Source organism: Rattus norvegicus, chromosome 2, assembly GCF_036323735.1.
Source record: "Rattus norvegicus strain BN/NHsdMcwi chromosome 2, GRCr8, whole genome shotgun sequence".
NCBI lineage: Eukaryota > Metazoa > Chordata > Mammalia > Rodentia > Muridae > Rattus > Rattus norvegicus.
The window spans coordinates 22560205-22582387 of record NC_086020.1 but is presented as its reverse complement, the minus strand read 5'-3'; the positions used below and the strand labels follow the sequence as shown (position 1 = coordinate 22582387).

Sequence of the window (22183 nt, the reverse complement as noted above, 5' to 3'; positions counted from 1 at the left end):
TTCTTACTGTGCAGACTCTCTGCACAGAATGAGAAGTAATGAGCCATTCATTACACAGAGCTTTCTCCCCTACTGGAATCATTTAGGACACAAATCATATGTGAAAACAGTGAACTTTTTTTTTTGTCAGGATGCATTTTTATTAGATTCAGACAAGTTTCTGCAGGTAGCAGATTTTTTTAAAAAGAGCATACTTTCTCTACACTATACTTCAGATGATTAAAATAACTCCGAAAATATTTAGATGCAGTTAGCTTAGTTCTTGTGCCCTGATGAATTATGACCCAAGTCTTAATACTCAAAAGCTTTGACTGCACATCTTTTGTTAGTCTTATTCTGAACACTGGATAGCATTGTGAGCTTATATTCACATTAGAACAAAGGTTTTAAGATTTGTGTGTTTGTGGATAGCCAGAACAATACAAAGCTCTTGTGAAATTGCCAGTTCATCGCAATGTGCCCTTCAGTAGAGCAAAAGTGCTTAAACCATGTTCCATGTTCCGGCTACTTCTCTACTTCGTAGATTTGGCTGAAGCCTATATCTTCCCATATGCATTTATAATCATGAAAACCACTGGAAGTTAGCAATAGCTATGAAGGAAGAGTAGATCAGGTATCCCACGCTGTTATAAAATTGTTTCCTACTAAAAAAAAATTCTCAGTATTTGTGGTAATGTTGCTGTATTTTATTTTGATTAAATGGTTCTTTAGGAGGGAAAGTATGAATTCCTAGATTGTACAATGAGTGTAAATAAGATTTTTACACACAGGCTTAGAGTAACCCCCACCCCCTGTCTCAATAGACCAATAAATTAAACAAGCAGAGATGTTGGGCGTACCTTAGCTTAGTCTAAATGAAAGGGATGGGAACCAGGTGGGGTCATTTTTAGCATGTTCCCTGTAGGCTTTTTGGATGAATGAAAGAGATTATGAAAGAACTGAAAGGTCTCAGTTCTGGCAGTGACTAAAGCAGGTGTCTAAGAACAAGAAAAATTTAAGATGAAGATGTCTATGTGAATGAGTTTAGGTTCAGGAGAGGTAGTTAACGAATGCCAATGCTGTAGATGGTTAGGTGAGATATAATGAGATGCACGCTCTGGCTTGGGTCTGTCCCCAGCCAGGTGGGAACTTGCCCTTTCCTCTCAGGGGCATCTTCACCAAGAAATCAGGCTCATCTCGGAGGGTGAACTTTTAAGTTTGAGACTATTTTCTAAGCACTGAAAATGACATTATTGCCTTGCTACAAAAAAAGAAAAAAAAAAAAAAAGAACACCCTCCTCCCTAAACCAAAAGAACCTAAGCGGTATTTTAGCTCACTTCATTTTTAATTGTGTTAAGTATCCCATGAATGAACTCTATATGTAGATCAATGGAATGATGACCAAATACAGAACACAATGTATTACTGTTTTGGAATAAGTGAGAGGTTTCTAACACAAATACACCAGGCATAATACCGTTTTGATCACATTGTTGGGAGGAGGCGACAGAGCGTTCTCTCTCTCTCTCTCTCTCTCTCTCTCTCTCTCTCTCTCTCTCTCTCTCTCTGCAGCCCCAGCTAGCCTGGACTTTTCCACATAGAGCAGGCAGGTCTCCAGCTAATGGAGATTCCTCACCCTGATGCCTCTGTCCTAGGACTGCAAGAACGAGCCACTGTGCCTAGTTTTGGCCACCCGGTGTCTTTGGCAGTGGAATTTCTTTTCTCTTCTTTTCTTTTTCTTAATTAATGGGCATAATATCTTCTTGTAATTTTAAAAATGCCCCAGCCAAATGATAAGGGTTCCATGAGCTACATTGCTGTGGATGCATGTTTACATGAGACATATATGTCTTAGACCACTAGCACAGTGTCAGAGAAACATCAGTAGTTAAAAGTCATAGAGTTGCCTGATATGGACAGGACTCTTAACTTTTCTACACCATTTCATGAAGTGAGCATTGCTTGTGCAAGAACAAGAATTCCTATCGTTTCTTACCCCTGGTTTAGCCTAGCTAGTGGAGGCTGGAAAGGGGTAGGAGGCCTGGATGAGGGGGATGGGTTCCAGGAAGGGTGAAAAGGTATTTTCTTTTGCATGCAGTGGTGTTAAATTGTAACCACTGTACACTTTGTCATTAAATGTTTAAGAGCTTAAACAGAAATGAGTAGTTGGGAGGGTTAGGTGAACAGAAGCAGGCTTTCCGGCCAGGGGATAATGAAAGGCAGTGTTTCTCTGCAAAGTGATTGCAGCTGGGCTTGTCATTAGAACGAAGCCTTTGCCTGAAACAAGGGCCCAAAGAGGGCTCTTCAAACAGGAGACGTGCCCCCACTCCAGTCTCACCAAGTACCGTTGGAAATCCTTCTTTCACTTTTATTTTTATTTTCTCTAAGGTAATGTGGTAGTTACCTTTAATGGTTTTCATCTCTGACCTGCTAGTGTAACAAGTTCAGGCTGGCCTTGGAAACTTGCCTGCCTCAATTGCTGGACCAGAAGAGGGCTCTTACAATACAAGCCTGCTCTTTCTCTAGTGTTCTCCAGTAGTGTTAAAAATTCTAACCTCCCCTTCAAACGTTAATTTTTAATTATATTTTTCTGAAGTAATGTTTATGGCAGTTATCCCAAATGAGGTTTTTCTCTGATCAATACATGTAAGTTTTAGCTTTCCTAACACTAGACTAGATTTTTTTGTTTTTGAGAGAAAAAAGGAGAAAGGGGAGAAGGACAGGAGGTAGGGAGTTGGGGAGGGGGCAGTTTTTGCTCATTGATTCTAGACTAGAACTTAGAGCAACCCTCTCGCCCTTTCTCCTAAGCACTAGGATGTTTAGCACGAGCACAGGCGGACCCAGGTTGGTCTATTCCTTCAAACTGTGGTTCAGACTCTAACCTGCCCAGTTCTTTCTGTGCTTAATTTTTTGTTTTTCCTTGCCTTACTTTATCTTTTTTTTTTCTTCAAGTTAAATACCAAGTGACAAACGCTTTCAAACGAGCCGTCCATGTCAGTGTACAGGGATGAACGTCATTAATCCCCATCTTTGTTATGAAGTGTAATTGAGGTTCTATACTATTCTCTTTACATAAATCATTCTCATCTTCTTCTCTCCCACACTCAAGATGTAATGGAAGCTCTGTAGCACTTTCCAGTCAATTCTCAAACTCCACACATTCAGCACTGGCTTTTTTAGGAATATTAATCTGAATTTTTTTTTCTTTCCTACAGCCAAAATGGAAGAAAACCCACCTGTTAAAGGCTCTCTGTCTGGAAAAGTGATCCTACCTTGTCATTTTTCAACCTTGCCCACCTTACCACCCGATTACAACACGAGTGAATTTCTCAGAATCAAATGGTCTAAAATAGAAGTGGACAAAAATGGAAAAGACATAAAGGAGACTACTGTCCTGGTGGCCCAAGACGGGAACATCAAGATTGGTCAGGACTACAAGGGGCGGGTATCAGTGCCTACGCATCCCGATGACGTAGGCGATGCCTCTCTCACCATGGTCAAACTCCGTGCTAGTGACGCAGGTGTCTACCGCTGTGATGTCATGTATGGCATTGAAGACACTCAGAACACGATGTCGCTGGCCGTGGACGGTAAGGCTTTCAGATCGTAGGAAAGGTTGTAGCACGATACCCAAGTCAGAAGTATGGGTCACTCCTCAGGGATATCTCTTGATCCTGACATGCACCTGTGGAAAACACAAGAAACAAATTTAGTCTTTCAGGACAGGTAGGGTTTTGTGAAGCAGCTTCATTAATTGATGGAACGCAGTAAAGCGCAAAATACTAGGAATAACGAAATCCTCAAGACATGATACATAGTTTTAAAATCATTATTTTACTGCTCAGATCAGCTAGTGATTGCATTGGAATGCTATAAAGGCTATAGTACATTTTAATTTTGATGTTGTATAGATGGTGTCTTAGTTACTTTCCCATTGTCATAACAAAACATTTTGACCAAGGTAAGTTAACAAACAAAACATTTACTTTGGGGCTCACAGTTACAAAGGATTAGAGCCTTTGACCACCATTATAGTGAGAAGCACATGGCAACCAACCATCAGATATGGTGCCCGAGAAAGAGAGCTAACTGGGTTAGGTGAGTGATTGGTCGTGAGGATCCAACCAGCACGAACAGCCTGTCAGTAGCGAACTGACCATTAGAATAAGTAGTAGTTACTTCATGTTATTGACGCTGAGCTAAAGAGCTGGAGAGCTAACTGGGAATGGTATGCGCTTTTAAAAATCAAAGCCCACTCCTGATGACACACCACCTGTAAGAGGACCACATATTTAGTCCTTCTCAAACAGTCCCATCAACTGGGCACCAAGAATTCAAAAATATGAACCTCTAGGGTGAATTCTCATTCAAAATACCACATATGTATACACATAAAGATATAGATCTTTCCCCCTTTGGTCTTAATTTTCATCATGTGATCTTTGGGGGTACTAAAGGTCAAACCCAAGATCATGTGCTTGCTAGGCAAATGTTCTATCTCAGAACTATAACCTCAGCCTTCTTACTGGGATTACCAATGAGCACTGGTAAGTTGACTCAGCATAAAGATAGGTGCTGCCAAGGCTGACAAGCTCAGCATGTGATTCCTGGAACCCACATGGTACAAAGGCATTTGTTTACCCGTGCCTCTGCAGGGACAAAGACACACACAATAAATGTAAAACAAACAAGCAAACAAAAACAAAAAAAATGACAACAAAAAAGTTTGAGTTAAATTTTAAGAAGCATCAATTAAAAGCTACAATGTAAAACTAACCATGATTTATATCATAATGTCTTACAAAGTCAATCAATATTTGAATTTTCTTTGGGCCAGAGCAAGAAATCACAGTAAAACAAAATGTAACATTAACACTAGTTGCTATCTATTACGATTTGTAATGACACATTTTACCTTTATCCTCCTTTTAATGGTGGTTTATATGTCACTTGAGCTTTAGTCGGAAGACAAAGCAAAGAGAAATTGCTTTAATTGGGCACACACATAATGCCACAGCTCTTGGAAGCAGAATGTGTTGGCAAGTTATTAAGCGAAAGTCTAATACCCAGACATGATGGAACAGATTTTCCCCGGACTCTCAATTTCCCTATAAAATATTTACCTTTCAGAAATACATAAAAGAGGTTTTAATAGAACCCTTTCTTGCTTAGCCAAAAGGAAATGGTTTGAATTTTAGGTGCAACAAACAAATTTACGATAAAGCATCCCTTATCATTAAATTCATCTGTTTCCTGTTGTCCATGGAACCACTAAATCCCCGAGTTCCTCACCATTACTTTTAGTTATCCTAAGATTGTACCTTCATATACATGTATATGCAGAGATGTATATCACCCACATTTGCTCTCCAAAGTTCCGCAAGTGTTTAAAAGCTTCTTACGTTTTTTAAAGAATTTTTCCTTATTAAAGACTTAGCAGTGGACTTGCCTCTTGCTGCTTGGAAAAATGACTATCTTACTCCTAATCTCCTTAGCCTCCGATGTCTTCAGGTTATTTCAAAAATGGCAAACACTTATATATGGATTGCTAGCCTAGCCTTAGGCAAGAAGGCCTCCTGCTCTGTCCCCTCTTAGCACCCATACTGAGTGTGTGTGGAAGATTAATAATTCCCAAGATTACTTGAAACTTTAACCACTATAAACTATTTCAAACCCATTTAGGTTCTTACTCAGAGCTTAAAAGTTATTTGGTGCGTACTAAACAGACGGTATATACGCTTCCAGACAGGTTTAGGGAGGTCACATGAAGGTAGTGAATGGCATTTGGTAACCTTTTGAGACATGAAAGATCAGAAGAAGAAAAGGCAACCTCCTTGCAGGTCAGTCCATCAGTGAGTTCCTGGCAGCTCCGTGTGTGTGGGTACTGACCACAGGACTCATCTGCAGTAAGTCTCTTCTAATTCCTCCATAGCTCTCTTGAGGAATACAGAGACACCATATAAGGAATAACATGAGTGAGAGTGATAGCCAGTCTCACTATGGAAGACAGATCTGTCAACCCCAGGAAATGACTCAGACTCAGAGGAAGAGGGACAGATATCTTAAAAACAGCAATTCGGGGCTGGGGATTTAGCTCAGTGGTAGAGCACTTACCTAGGAAGCGCAAGGCCCTGGGTTCGGTCCCCAGCTCCGGAAAAAAAAAAAAAAAAAGAACAACAACAAAAAAAAAAACAGCAATTCATTCCAAACAACACCGAAAAGTGGTCCTGAGTACTTGAGCATTTGAATCGATGGAGTTTTACTTACAAAATCGCCTTGCCCCAATCTGTATCCTGCGGTGACTTTCCTGGCATATCAGTTGGGCATATCATTTTCGTGAGTCATGATATTTCCTCCAGTTAAAAATGGAAATAATGCGTTGAAGTTCCAAGACAGGGCCAGCAGCTCCACCCCATAGCTGTTCCTTCTTCAGCTTTTTGGAGTCTCCTGAGGCCTAAGGCATAGTTTATAACTACCATTTTACAATACCTAAAATAAAACCAAGTGAAATTTGAGGCAAATATGCCTTGCTTCTCCCTGGGAAATTGTGGAGGATGTTATTTCAGGACTCTTTCGGGATGAAAATTGTATATTTGTATCACTCATAGCAGAGATTAAAAAAATAGGCTTGTCAGACAGTGGATATGGTGCATATTCGGATCGTGCATAGTAATCTATCTCACATTCAGATCAATCAAATAAGTATCAGATTTAGATAAGAAAGAAGATCAAGGCTCAGAGAGTGACTAGTTTATGAGTAGAGAGCAAATGAAGATGAACTAGGCATTCTCACCCAGACAGCCTGGTGTTTTGCTCAACCTGTCACACTCTCCAGGAAAGTAAATGTCACAATGCTGCCTGTTTCCAGAATATAGCATGTGGAGCGGGATACCTAGATATGTGGCATTTTGAGGTTCCCTTCAATCAACACGAGTTTCATGTACTAAGAATCAGTAACTATGACATTTGTATTAATCGGTATATTGTTTCATTCTGACAGTGAATGGGGGATTTGAGCACTGAAACAGACTTCGATTTGTTTTCTTTGCAGGTGTCGTGTTTCACTACAGGGCAGCGACCAGCAGATACACTCTGAACTTCGAGTCTGCTCAACAGGCTTGTTTGGACATCGGGGCGGTCATAGCAACCCCAGAGCAGCTGTTCGCTGCCTATGAGGATGGATTTGAGCAGTGTGATGCAGGATGGCTGTCTGACCAAACTGTCAGGTGAGAGGTCTTCAGCCAAACGCTTTTACGATTTTACGTAGTAATATGCCAGTGAGAGTGGCACTTACTGGTCCTCTGCCTCCCCAGATATCCCATACGGGCTCCCCGAGAGGGCTGTTATGGAGACATGATGGGGAAGGAAGGGGTCCGGACCTATGGATTCCGCTCTCCCCAGGAAACCTATGATGTGTATTGCTATGTGGATCATCTGGACGGTAAGACATTTGACATTTTATAGCCATGCTTCTCAGCTTTCTTCATACTTTGACCCTTTAATACGGTTCGGTTCCTCTAGTTGTGGTGACTCCCATCCATAAAATTATTTTTGATGCTTCTTCATAACTGTACTTTGGCTATGGTTTTAAATTGTAATGCAAACCATTGTGTTTTATGATTATCTTAGGTGACCACTGTGCAAGGCTCTGTGGGACTCCCACAGGGGTCGCGACCCACATGTTGAGAACCACTGTCCTAGAGCATCATTCGAATTTATAAAACAGAGAAAACTAGTGCAAGCTCAGAGAATAAGTCCCAGGCTTGCTTCTTCACATTTCCACACAGCAGCGTGTTCTTTCTGTGACTGGATGATTTTGTGGTAAAACAAGCCAAAATTACAGAGGAAAAGGAAGGAGGGCCGTGTAAATAGAAATATCTCGGCCAATGGCAGGTTCTTCACAGTCATACTGCCCTTTTAGAACATTCAGAATAGAAAACTGTAAGGGTGGCACCTATTCTAGTGAGAGCCAGGTAGAAACCCTGCGGTGACAAACTGCTAGGAATCCAAGTGCAGATAAACACCCCTCCCCCAACCAAGAAAAACAGGATAAACCGGCAAATGAGGTGCTATCTTGGGCCTATTTTGTTGCAAGGATTTTTTTTTTCAGAACAGTCATTCATCCAACCAATCCGCACAATCAAAATAACATAAAAATATAAAAACATGAAAACACAAAAACATATACTGTTGTAGACAGTCTGCTGTTCACCAGCGACGCTATAGCCAGTTTGCTTTTGCCTTTTTGTTTTTGTTTTGTTTTTTAATGTAAAATTTAATGTTTTTTAATGAGTGCTCCTTTGGATACACATCTGCATGCCAGAAGAGGGTATCAAATCCCTTTACAGATGAGTGTGAGTCACCATGTATTTGCTGGGAATTGAACTCAGGACCTCTGGAAGAGCAGCTATCGTTCTAAATCATGGAGCCATCTCTCCAACCCAAAAGTCTAGTTTCATAAAGCCTTTTCTCTTCAAGATGTTAGAAGCTAGTTAATTTTTGTTCTGCTATTTCTTTGCCAGTGTAAAGACTATTTGAGTTCAAAGTGACTGTATCTAAAAGGTTCCAGGTAGTTTTACAATAAAAGGCAGAGGGATGATACTTACCGCTCTAAAGACAGTGGGGACCTGGGAGAATGGAGCTGATCACTGAGATGGATTAAAGCCTCATGCAGTAGCCAACTTTATTCAGAGCACCAGACAATTTATACTCTGAGGATTAAGAGGAGTCACAAGAGTAAAGTGAACAACCACAAGGGCAAGCCACATGTGGCACACCAAGCTGCATGCAGAACAAAACAAAACAAAACAAAACAACCATACTTTTCCACAGAGGCACACAAACAAATAACAGTAGCCAGTTGTAACAAAAAAAATCTGAAGGAAAATGACTCCTGTCTTCTACACCTGGGAAGAGTACAAAAAACACATTCCAAGAAAGATTTCATGTTTTTGGAGAAACTGAGATCCCAAGACATTGTCTTGTTTACTTGGTGCTTTTTCACAAACACTCAGATTCCCAAAGGACTTCATTCTTGGCCATTGTTCCAAACAGAATGGCTGTTTCTATGACTTTTGAAATGGATTTTCATCTATCATGGCTGGCATTTTATAAGCCCAAGTAAATATATATATATAAAATTAAATTGAGTAACTTGTGTAATTTCGACTTGGTATCCATTGTTTTATGTGTAAAATAAGGTTGGATGAGATAGTCCCTTCCAGGATTAAAGTTCCTTGCTTGTTTGTTGGGTGTTTTGTTTATTTGTTTTTGTTGTTTTGTGTCTGGCTGTGTTGGCCTCATACTCTTGTACTCAAAAGACCCTGCTGTCTGGCCTCTCACAGAACAGGGGTTCAGGTATGTGCCACGTGGCCAGTCTTTCATTCTCCAGCTCTGTTCACCGAATGGGTGGTTATTAGATGTGAGAGCTGGAATATAAGCAGCCCACATTTTCCTTATTCATTCATTCAGTGTGCCTCAAAGCATACTTTATCATACTGTCATTTGATAACAGTAAGTGTATTTTCTAAGTAAGAAATTCTGGTGGTAACAGCTCCTGATTTTGCATAAAGGCAAAGGGGGACACAGACAATAGTCAAGCTACTACGGACACATGTAAAACAGAAACTTTCTCTTCCTCTTAACTGCTTAAAATATCTTTAAAATAGTTTTTAATGACAGATAGTTTTAATTGGAGATGTTTGATCGAAAGGCTTGGCACTAGTAAATAGATTTCCTATTGTTATCTTGGTAAGGTAGAAATTTGTATCATGGTTTTTGCTTAGAAGAAGACCTCTTAGAACTGTAATGCATGTATCAGGGATGTTGCTAAGTCTGTATCAGATACAAAGGTAGTTTATAGAAGGTATTTGTGATATCTAATCTGCTGGAGAGAGCTTTATCAAATAGTAATGATATATGGAATATTTATGCACAAATCATAAGCCAGACTTCTTGATGGAGAGCCAGGCTCTGGTACTCAGGGACCTGTCTGTTGGTCTATTTAGTCTTTAGTGGCCCTTTAGGGGCTGCCTGAGTCCTGCTTCCTAAAGCTGTAGACTTTTTGAAAGCCTGGGTAGAGAAGTCCACCAGGGATCCCTTAGCCACACTGCACCAATTGGGAGTTGACTTTTACCATTTGCACAGTGTCACTCCAGCTTTCAGAAAGCAATTCTATTAGAGAGCAGCTCAGGATATATGTGTGAATTTTACCACGAAGAAGGGTTTATTAGTCGTTGTCTCCTCCTCCTCCTCCTCCTCCTCCTCCTCCTCCTCCTCCTCCTCCTTTTATCTTCCTCCTCCTCTTCCTTTTATCTTCCTCCTCCTTCTTTTATCTTCCTCCTCCTCCTCTTCCTCCTTCTCCTCTTCCTTTTATCTTCCTCCTCCTCCTCTTCCTCCTCCTCCTTTTATCTTCCTCCTCCTCCTCCTCCTCCTCCTCCTCCTTTTATCTTCCTCCTCCTCTTCCTTTTATCTTCCTCCTCCTTCTTTTATCTTCCTCCTCCTCCTCTTCCTCCTTCTCCTCTTCCTTTTATCTTCCTCCTCCTCCTCTTCCTCCTCCTCCTTTTATCTTCCTCCTCCTCTTCCTCCTCCTCCTCGTCCTTTTATCTTCCTCCTCCTCCTCCTTTTATCTTCCTCCTCCTCCTTTTATCTTCCTCCTCCTCCTTTTATCTTCCTCCTCTTCCTCTTCCTCCTCCTCCTTTTATCTTCCTCCTCTTCCTCCTCCTCCTCATCCTTTTATCTTCCTCCTCCTCCTTTTATCTTCCTCCTCCTCCTCCTTTTATCTTCCTCCTCCTCCTCCTTTTATCTTCCTCTTCCTCTTCCTCCTCCTCTTCATCCTCCTCCTCTTCCTCTTCCTCCTCCTCTTCTTCCTCCTTTTCTTTCTCCTCTTCTTCCCCTCTTCTGCCTCCTCTTCATCCTCCTCCCCTTTCTCCTTTTTCCTTTAAATATCAGGCTGTGTAGCCTGGATTGGTCTCAAACTCTTCTGCCTTAGCCTCCGCCGCTGCTAGTCTTACAAACATAGGTTTGATATTCTAAATAGGAGTTGAACCTTGTTGACAGAAAATTACTTTTTTAATTGTTAAACTAATAAATGTCATTTGAAAGTGATCTGGGATTCTCATTAAAATCTATCCATTGCTGAGTTCATGAATCTAATAATTCCCACCTATATTTCATTGTAGTCAGGGAAGACAAGTGTATGAGGGATAGAGGAGGGAAATAGAATTGGAGGTCCTGACACAAATTTTTATTTAAATTTAGTTATTTCTCATTAAAAATATCACATATCTTGATTTAGAATGTCATATTACACTGACGTTGTGCTTAAAATTCTATTAATTAGATAGACTATAAATTCATTTTTTGCATTTTAAAGTGGTTTTTATAGAACAGATTAGCATTTTAATATAGTATTTTGCTTTTAAAAAGAAAATCAAGCTGAGAAACTGTGAAGAGCATAAATGTCAGCTATATCAATATTAGTTTGTGTTATCAGGGGTGTTCTAAACCTTATGGTGTTTTGTTTTTTTAAGAAATGATTTAGGATCAAAACACTGTTAGTAGAGATTGTGAGCTAGGGTTTAAAATAGGAATGCAGAAATTAAGATTGATAAAATAATCATTATTATATGTAATCTCTGTTTTCCCATCAACTGGATTTGGAAGATGTTAAGATGCCCTTAGACTAGAGCTGAAATAGCTGAATGACTCAGAAAAAAAAAAGATTAAAAATGGAGGCCCCAGATGATCTGAATTTGGGATGAAGTTATATACCAATAGCATTACTATAAATTGAACATGCATTTAATATGTAGACTACAAGGCATTATCACTTAGCAACAATAATTTGAAGAACGCCAGTTGCTATCCCTGTCTGGGACAATGGCTGAAGGGAAGCTTTGGGTTAATGCTGGTGCTGACATGGTGAGAAATTGAACATTGTTGGTTCCGGTTCAAATCATGATTTCTATGGATCCCCAGGGTAAGGCCACTCCAAACAGTAGCTGGATAACTCAAACTGCCCTCGGTGGGGCTGGATATGGGAAGACACAGGATGGAGTGAATGCAGGAAAAAGCACATTATACAAAAGTTTAAAGAGTTAATAAAGCATTGTTTTAAAAGCAGCACCTTCATGGAGGTCCATCCTGCCATTTACTACTTGACAGATCACGGGCAAATTTCATATCCTTAAGCTGTAAATAATTACTTCTGAAGGAAGTTTAGAACAATTAGAGAATTTACATTTGAAGGGCGGTATCAGACCGAAGGAGACGATATCTGTCGCACTTACTACATAGAATGGCACAAAGTTAGTGATTGATACAGCTGCTGTGTAGCTCTTCATTCACACTGCAGAGCAGACAAACATTTGAAACCACCCCTTTGTGTATTAGGTTCTACAGGAGGTGAATTTTTCCAGCAAGGAAGATTATTAAGTCTTCTGAAACTGCAAAGTTTCATCCCTAGAGAGTTCTGAGAAATAGGCTTGATCTGAGTGGATAAGAGTGCAGTGCTCAAGTCAGCTTGAGTCATAGCCCTCTGAGGGCTATCAGGAGCTACTAGAACCAGAGCATCATGAAGACCGGATCACTTCAAATGTGGCTAACTTCATGCTGGAACATTATTGAATGATTAAAAGATAATGCAGTAACAGATAGTTTTATTTTATCTCTCCTAATTTGTTTGGAAACAATATTTATTCTGATGCCAGTTATTGTCAACCCAAATCACAGACAGCACTCAGTGGTTATGGCCTCTACCACTCTAGAGTCATGGACACCCAGACAACACTGCCGTGGCCCTACCGTTTGAAGGCTTAAGTCTCTGTGAAGGTGCTGTGTGATGTAATGTGTTTCTCTTCTAGGGCTGACAGTGCATTAGAAGGTTTGTGTGTCTAGCTGCTGTTATGGTGAAAAACAATTCCCAGACGAGATAGGTAGGAGCGAGCTGTGACGACCGTAATGTAAATATTTCAGGAAAAATATCTCAAACGTAAAAAAAAAATCAATCCCTTTTAAATGCAACTAGATTATTTACTTGGGTATGGTAAAATTACCAGAAAATAGTTGTCTTTTTAAAGGCATTTTATTTTCTCTGTAGACGAAGAGGAGTGTCGCTGATGAGGTCAGCTAACCTTCTTTCATGGTTGACCTATTTAATTTTCTTGCAAAAGAATCAATCCTGGGCTTGTATCCAGACCTGTCTGGTCGGCTTAGAGTTTCTTCACCTCTAACTGTAGAGACCCGTGTCCTATTTGCTCATGGCCTGTGTTTAATATGTAGCCCTGCCTTTAAAGGTTGTTACCTCACCTTCAGGAGCTAGGTCCCTTTCTGGCTCCCTGGGGGACCATGTGCATGCCTTTCTTGCAATGGTTCTGGGGTCATTGTAGAGAACCCTGCCCCCAGCCCATATTTCTAGCATTCTCTATTGCTGGTATTCAAAAACCGGGCTTCTAAAATTTCTTGGTTGGCTTTTCTGGCTTGCAGTGGGATTTCTTGACAGGAACTTTTGCTTTACTTAAGAGTTAGTTTCATATACTTGGTATTTGTTTTTTGATTTCTTTTCTTCAAATATCATGCAACCATTAAGTTCTCCCTTGAGGAAAGGCCATAAGTTTCTGTATTCTTTTTTATTTTGACAAACATCAAGGGCTTGTTGTAGGTGTGAGCATATATAATAAAAACCAATAAATGCTTTATAGAAATCATAGGTTTTATCTTTTTTCTCTCTTTAAATTGTTGACCATTGCTTGGTATATTACTTGAAAATATTTTTCCTAGTGTTTAAGGTGTCATTCAAACTCTTAATAGGATCATTTGAACATAAAAATTTTAAATTTTAATCAAATCCAGTTTATTAACCAAATCTAATTCATCTATTGTTTTTTCAGTTGGTGTTAACACTAACAAATTATTGCCAGATATCCAACTGTAAAAACTTCCCATTGTGTTTCCTTCAAGGAATTTCATGATTTTATACCCTGTTATTTAAGACACAGTCTCTTTGTGTAATAGGCCTGGCTGCCTTGGAACTCACATAAATACACCTGCCTCCACCCATTCCGAATGCTGGGATTAAAGGGGTGTTCCACTGTGGCCAGAAGAATTTTATGACTTTTAATTCTCTTACTGTTATTTTGAGTATATATATATATATATATATATATATATATATATATATATATATATATATATATTTGAAATCATTCTGTTATGCCAGCAGAATTTCTCCAATGGCCTATTCCCCCTGCCAACCTGCACTTAATGGGTTTTCTCTTGAACATATATCAACCAGACATGTATTTAGTTTTGGATGCTAAATTCTATCACATTGATCTGTGTACCCATCCTTACAGCACTGGTATATTGTCTTCTTTTCCCAGTTGTGGATTTTGAGACAGATTCTCATAGAGCACAGACTGGCTACAAAATCTCTATGTAGCCAAGACTGGCCCTGAGCTTCTGATCTTATCTCTACCTCCAAGGTGAGGTGATTATAGATGGATGCCTAAATGCTTGGTTTACAGTACAATAGGGCCTGTATTGCTATAGCATTGTAGTAAAGTTTGAAATTGGAGCATGTGAGACCTCCCAGCTGCTATTCTGAGTCTCTCGAGTCCCTAAAATAATTTTAGAATCAGTTTGCCAGTTTCTACAAGAAAGTTAGTTAGGACATAGTTGAGCTTTCACTAAGTCTCCACATCAAGTGGGGGGTGCTTTGCCATCATAACGAGTTTAAATCTTATGGTCCATGAACATGGGATATTTTCAGGTTTTTCTTTTTAAATATTTGACTGCACACAAGAATTCTCTTAGTTTTCAGAGTATATAATTTATAGTTCTTTTGTTTAACTTATCCTTAGTATTGCATTTTTGATGTGAATGTAGGTTTTCTTTTTTCTAATTATCTGCTTCAAGTGTGCAGAAATCAATTGATTTGAACATTTTACCTTTTTACAATATGATTATTGACACAATTTCATGTATCCATCTATTGGTACACTCACACACATATATGTATGTTTATATATGTATAGATAGACAGATAGAGAGAGAGAGAGACAGACAGACAGACAGACAGACAGACAGACAGACAGAGACAGTCAGAAACAGAAAGACAGACAGAGAGAGACAGACAGACAGAATGAGAAACACTGGTGGCCAACCTAATGTTGGCTCTGGGATCTGAGCCCTAGAAATGCTGTTCTGAGAGCACAGAGCCTTCCTGTCATTGTTTACAAAGCCTGACTTTTATGCACTTTGTAAGACCCAGTCTTAAGGAAATGAAACAAGGTGGCAATATCTATAAATAGTGGTCCTTTAAGGAGTTAGAGAGCAGTGCATGTGAGAGGCTATACCAGACATGTAGAGTTAATTGATTTGTGACTCAGAAGATACTGAATATTCATTTTTAATTTAGAATTGTATATATGTGAGTATACATATATTTGATCAAAATAGAGAAAGAGTAAAAAGGAAAATCCTTTGAAGAATTTGAAGTCAGTACTTTGAAGCTAACGACTTTGTCAAGTTGCTGTTAATATTATGTGATCTGGCATATTTGGCAACCAGTTTTCACTCACGGGTATTTAAATGCTCATCTCCTCTGGTTACTTTCAAATTATTCGTTTTAGTTATTGATACGCTGCTCACATGTAATTTTCACCTAAAAACAAGGATATGTATGTATATATGTATATACACACATATTTGTATGCTTGGTGTATGTATGCATGCCTACATGTACACATATACATTACATGCACATATACATATATCAATTTCATAGGTGAACTCAAAAAACAATAGCATGGAGTTTGCTAGTTTACTGAACTGATATTCATAGTTCATAATTCAACACAACAGGGCCACAAGCACACGCAAACAAAAGAAACACCATCTGATGCCACTCTGCAAATTCCCTGGCTCAGGAAACCATGGCGAGGTCTCCGCTTTGAGCACTGAGAGCAGCCACCAGCTTGAGTATCCCAGACTTGCTCTGAACTTTGGCTTTTTAACAGTTCTGCTCTGCATCTCCTGGGAGGAAGCTTTAGTGTTTGGACATCGTAGATCATTTTTCATGCTTTAATGTGTTTCCCCATTGCTTGTGTTTCGACCATGTGTCACTTCTTTGGCTGCCAAAGAAGTATCTTTTTCATCAGGCACTCAGAAGCATGGAGAAAGCAGGCGTGGTCTGCTTTCAAGAGAGGCTTGCAGTGGCTACTGGTCAAACTAAAGCAATTCTCTTAATATTTATGATGATGCTAAGTCCCATCATTAAGTAAGTTCTAGTTTGTGTATTGTCACCAGATACTAAAACATAAACAAAAATGCCTTCAAGTTATTCATTCCTTTCTTTCCTTCTTTCTTTCCTTCTTTCTTTCTTTCTTTCTTTCTTTCTTTCCCTCCCTCCCTTCCTTTATTCCCTCCTTCTTTTCTTTCTCCTTTTTTTTTGCCATCTGACATTCTCTAGAACTAGCCTCCTTCCCTCCTCCCTCTCCCTCCTTCTTTCCCTCTTTTTCTTCCTTCTTTCCTTCCTTTCTTTTTTCATTTTTTCTTGGAGACAAGGTTTCTTTGTGTAACCCTGGCTGTTCTGGAACTCACTCTGTAGAAGAGGCTGTCCTTGAACTCAGAGATTTGCCTGCCTCTGCCCCTCTGCTGCCTCTTGAGTTCTGAGATTAAAAGCTTGAGCCATCATTGCCCGGCTTTCTAGACTTGTGTTTCTCTACCTTCCTACCTCTGTCACCCTTTACTATAGTTCCTCCTGGTGTGGTTACCCACAACCATAAATTATTTTCATTGCTGCTTTATAACTGTAAGTTTGGCACAGTTATTAATCATATGCAAGATATCTGAGATGAGATCCCCATGAAAGGGTCCTTCGACCCTGATGGGGGGCATGACCCACAGTTTGAAGACCACTGTTGTAGGCCATCTCTGGAGAGGTAGTCAAAATAGGAGTAAACTAAAGTTTGAAGCAATTAGCTTGAAAAGCTGTGCTAATCTGACATAGGATACTGTTTATATGTTTCCTATCCAAATAGGCACATTATCTTGCAAGTAAAATCCTCTGTTTTGCATTATATTTTATGTGTGTACTAATATGAATGTGTACATATAAACCTTAAAAAAACACCCTCGCCTCTGTCTTGATGAGGCCTGCTGCTGGAACTTTACAGTGCAGTTCTTGTCAAATGAGAAGAGGTCATTCTCCTCCTGGGAGGCGCCTGGCTGCTAAATCTACTGTTGCCTTGTTTGCTCAGGTCCATGTGCACATGGGAAGAGATGCAGCAATGGTGCCCTATGCTAAGAAAATTGCAATTTCCTTACAGGGGATTCTGTGCCTGTCTCTTAAACTTGAAAGATGGTGCTGAGATTTAAACCTGACTGCATTTTCATTTTTTGTGGAGATAATGCTTCAATTTTATTAAAGAGATGAGCTCCTTTGTTTGGTTTAAATTGCTGGCTTACACCCTTGACCAAGGAACTGGCTTTGGTCCCCTGCTTTACAACTATGGGGGAAGACTGACTACATGCCTGGATTTCTTCTCTCCTGCTTTGGTTCTCTCTGGTAGCCTGATCCACTTGTTCAGTTGCTATGAACAGGTTTCCTAGTATACCAGAATTTTAAGATATGTTTACTATAAATCACTTGTGAATTATCTACATCATTGGGATACACGTCTTTGGAACAATATTTGCCAGAACATTTCATGGAATGAACCCATCAACAGATGTTCTGTTTCAATATTTGGAGATTGTTACAACAGAAAAGATAGCGTTTTACAAATATAGGCAGTGTAGTTTGCTATGGACTGAGCATCAATTAAAATAATGAACAACAATATAGTCATGGAGTACAGGATTTGTTATATTGTTACGGTTTTGATATGAGCAAAGGTAATTTCAGGCTAAGATATTATGATGTAGAAAGGCTTACATGACTGATTTTGGAGTAGAATTAAACATAATATTTTTTTTATTTCTCTTATTATTCCAAAATAGGAATTACATCACAGTGAGTTACTACATGCTGTCTTGATGAGTGAATTTTTTTCTATCCTTATTTTAAAATAAGCTCAATCAATCTAGTAAATCTATTAAACTATTCCATTTTCATCCAAGTGGCACGATCGATACAATGGCAATTCTTTTCAGTGTGTTTAAGTATTCCCAGTGTTGGGGGCTGAAGAGATAGATAGGGGTTAAGAGTACTTGCTGTTCTCGCAGGGGTCCAGCTTGGCTCAAGAACTTGCATTGCCTAAGCTCACTACAGACTGTAGCTCCAACCTCAGAGGGTCTGACATCTGCTTCAGGAGGTCAAGGGCACAGGCGTGCACAAGAGCACACACACAGAGAGACGCATACATACAAACGAAGAAAAGCAAAACAAATACAAAACACTAGTAAATGAAATTAAACCTTCGCAAGGTTGAGCAGGTCCTTGCATATAAATGAAGCTGAAATTAAGCAGTCTTGAGATCACAGAAGTTCAACTACTGAAATCGTTCTTCTATGGGTATTACTGATGTGAAGGGAAGTAGAATCTTCCTATGGGTGTTATATTAATGATGTAAGGTTTTATTTGATGATACTTCTTCCATGAAAAATTTCCTAAGTAACTTTGTTGGTGAATAAAAATAGCATTTCCCTTTCTAGCCCTTTCTTTACTCATTTTAATGTTCAGCTATATTCGCCCTTTAAAGCTGGGTGCAGTTCTCCTCATTAGCATTTTCCTCTGGTTTTGTCTCTAGAAACGGAGTTTTCCTTAGTGAGTGAGAACCTTTGCCTTGCTCTGGCTGGCAGATCCTTTTTGTTAGTCAGGAGGAATAGTTTTGCTTCGGAACAGAGTTTTTAGCAGTGCAGAAGCTACGATGCCTAGAGCAAGGTCACCTGGAGTTCTACCTTTGGGGGAGGAATATGGGCATCCAGTTCAGGCCTAAGGCCAGGTATGATTCCAAGGTCAGTGAGGCTGCTCACGCTGCCATCTCCAGGCCTTTCCTCTCCTCCAGTCCTTTCCACGATCCTTTGATGCAGTGACTATTCCTGGTGGCCACAGAATAATTTTATTTAATGTTTTGCTTGAGAAGCATGGAAAACAAACAAACAAAAAACTCCCCACAAAACCCAAAAAGGCAGAAACAAAAACAAAACAAAACAATTTTTTTTAGACAAGAGTCAAAAATGCCATTTATTGAACATGTTTGACAGTCTAGGTGATTTAATATGTAAATCTATTCTTTTACTTTTTATGCTTTTATTACTATTCTTTTTTTTCCAGTCCCGCCATAATCCCCCTCCCGTTCTGCCCACATCCCATCCCCCCACCCCCTACTCCCCTCCCCACCCCCACCCCAACCCTGTCTCCAAGAGGAAGTCCCGGCTCCCAACCCCTCCAGGCCTCCACACTCTCTGGGGTCTCATCTCTCAAGGGTTAGCGGCTGCTTCTCTCACTGAAGCCAAACCAGAGAGTCCTCTGGTGTATTTGTGTCGGGGCCTCAGACCAGCTAATGTATGCTGCCTGCTTGGTGGCTCAGTATCTGAGAGATCTCGGGGGTCCAGGTTAGTGAGACTGCTGGTCTTCCTATGGGGTTGCCTTCCTCCTCAGCTTCTTCCAGCCTTTCTCTAATTCAACCACAGGGGTCCCCAACTTCAGGCCATTGATCTGCATCTGCCTACGTCAGCTGTTTGTTGGAGGACAGCCACTCTAGGCTCCTGTCTGTAAGCACACCATAGCATAGTATCGGGCCTTGGAGCCTCCCCTTGAGCTGGATCTCAATTTGGGCTGGTCAGTGGATCTCCTTCCCTCGGTCTCTTCTCCATTCTTGTCTCTGCAGTTCTTTTAAACAGGGACAATCTGGGTCAGTGTTTTTGACTGTGGGATGGAAAACCCTCCCTTCACTTCATGTGGGTTCTACAAATTCCCTCTCCCCACTGTAGGGCATTTCCTCTAAGGTCTTCCCCTTTGGTCTTGAGAGTCTCTCATATCCCAGGCCTCTGGTACATTCTAGAGGGTCCCCCCTGACTTCCCACCTCCAGAGGTTGCCTGTTTCCACTCATTCTACTGACCCTCAGGGCTTCACTCCTGGTCCCCCCTCTCAATATCTGATCATGTTCCCCTTTTCCCCTGCCTTTCCTCCCACCCTCTCCCAGTTCCCTCCCTCCCTCTGCCCTTCTAAACCCCATGGTAAAAGTAAAATTTTCTCTTTTTATCTATCAGTTCTTATTGGGGATTTGGTTTGTTTTCCCCAGTACAGATTTTGAATTTATAGTAAGAAAAGCTGATATGTGTATTTTGGCCATCTTTTTCTACGAAAAATTTTCTCTTTCCTCATAAAACTATCGTCTACTTAGAGTAATGGTACCATTTGTTTTAAGCAGATGGCTTGTTCTACCTGGCTTGGGTCTACAATTGTAAGAATTCTGTGCTTCTGCTGCCTGATATATTACAGCATTAGAGATCACCTCTGAGCCATGGAACAGGACCCTGACTTCTGTAATACTGGCCTGATAACTTTTTTTAGCTTCCTCTCCATCTCATCTGTACTCCTTCCTGTTCCGGTTATATTTATCTAGGTGTTCTTTAATGTTTCCTCTGACTTTTAGTCATTCTTGCTCATATCTTAAAAGCATCATTTAATTGGAATAAAATTTATTTCATCAAATTGTTATTCTGGATGCCCAAAATACAATGTTAGTTTAACAAACTTAATTTTCCAGAGTTTGTTGTTTTATGTTAACTACAATGACTAGACTTCTCTACTAATTGGATCCAGTGATGAGCACAGTAAGCGTTCAGGATTGGCTTGTTAATTAATTGGCAGGGAACAGTCTATTGACCTTGGCTAGAATGCCCACTAGCATTTCTAATGACTTTGTGAAAATTAGAACACATGTCTTCTTTTCTGGATACAGCATGTAGGAGAAATTGATCCCTTTAGAGGCCTAAGAACCTAAGCTGTTCAGTGGGAGCTGAGATCAGCCTCAAATACCCTTCACTTTGTGTTACTTTGAACCCTGGCTGCAACCCCATGGCAGTCCTGAGCCAAGGACACAAATAGACTAAGAACCTTCCATTTCTACTGCTTCTATCCTTCCCCAAATCAAATTCCTAGGGATGTTTCTTATCTAGTTGTTTGAGCAACAAGATTAATCTGTATAGGTGGTAGTAATATGTGGGAAAAGGATAGTCAGAGAATTACTGTTTGATTTTCTAATTCTCTCGCAGGATGTTGGATAATCATTTGGAAAGATGTGTTTATTTTAAAATGATTTCTTTATTAACAGATGAATGCTCCATCAACTTTTTAAGGAACACACACACACACACACACACACACATACACACACACACACACTCACTCATCTGCATGCATATATACACAAACACTTGTATAGAATCAAACTATTGTGGTATGCTAGTTTTATTAGATGGTAATAATAGTTTTTCAAAAAAAACATGTGGTTATTTGCTTTACCCCATAAGCAACTGCCTCCTTACTATAAAAAGTATCACAACCTCCCTCAGCATTTATCAAATCCGGAAGAAGCTGAGAAGGAGACCTAAGCCTTTTTTTTCATCCTCTTCTTGCAGGCGATGTGTTCCACATCACTGCTCCCAGTAAATTCACCTTCGAGGAGGCCGAAGCAGAGTGTGCAAACCGGGATGCCAGGCTGGCGACTGTTGGGGAACTTCACGCAGCTTGGAGGAACGGCTTTGACCAGTGCGATTACGGCTGGCTATCGGATGCCAGCGTGCGGCACCCTGTGACTGTGGCCAGGGCCCAGTGTGGAGGTGGTCTACTTGGGGTGAGAACCCTGTATCGTTTTGAGAACCAGACATGCTTCCCTCTCCCTGATAGCAGATTTGATGCCTACTGCTTTAAACGTAAGTGCTTGATATCTCTTTTTAAAATACAGATTAAAAAGCTGCAGCAAATATACTCACTGAGGTTCAAGTGGATGTCGGAATGGATTCTGGATTCTGTACTAAGTGCACGGAGCACCTACAGTCTAGTGACACAGACAGACTTACCACCGGCATTATGGTTAAGACAGTAGGGAGTTTGTCAAGTGGATTTTTTTGGCGGAGGGAGGAATGGGACCGTCAGACTGGGGTCTTCACCCTGCTGGTCCAAGAATCAGAACACATCCTGAATTGAAATTTCTAATTAACTGAAGCCTTTAAATGCAATTTCACTGTTA

At 40.2% G+C, this 22183-nt stretch overlaps 1 protein-coding gene across 4 annotated transcripts in view; it reads left to right on the top strand.

The window, feature by feature from the left end:
- Vcan (versican) overlaps window positions 1-22183 on the top strand; it is a 98921-nt gene that overhangs the window by 13568 nt on the left and 63170 nt on the right. For all 4 annotated transcript variants that reach the window (NM_053663.1, NM_001170559.1, NM_001170560.1 and 1 more), the window contains 4 exon segments: window positions 3196-3570; window positions 7032-7206; window positions 7294-7421; window positions 21573-21866. In NM_053663.1, coding sequence (NP_446115.1) covers window positions 3196-3570; window positions 7032-7206; window positions 7294-7421; window positions 21573-21866 — 972 coding nt within the window.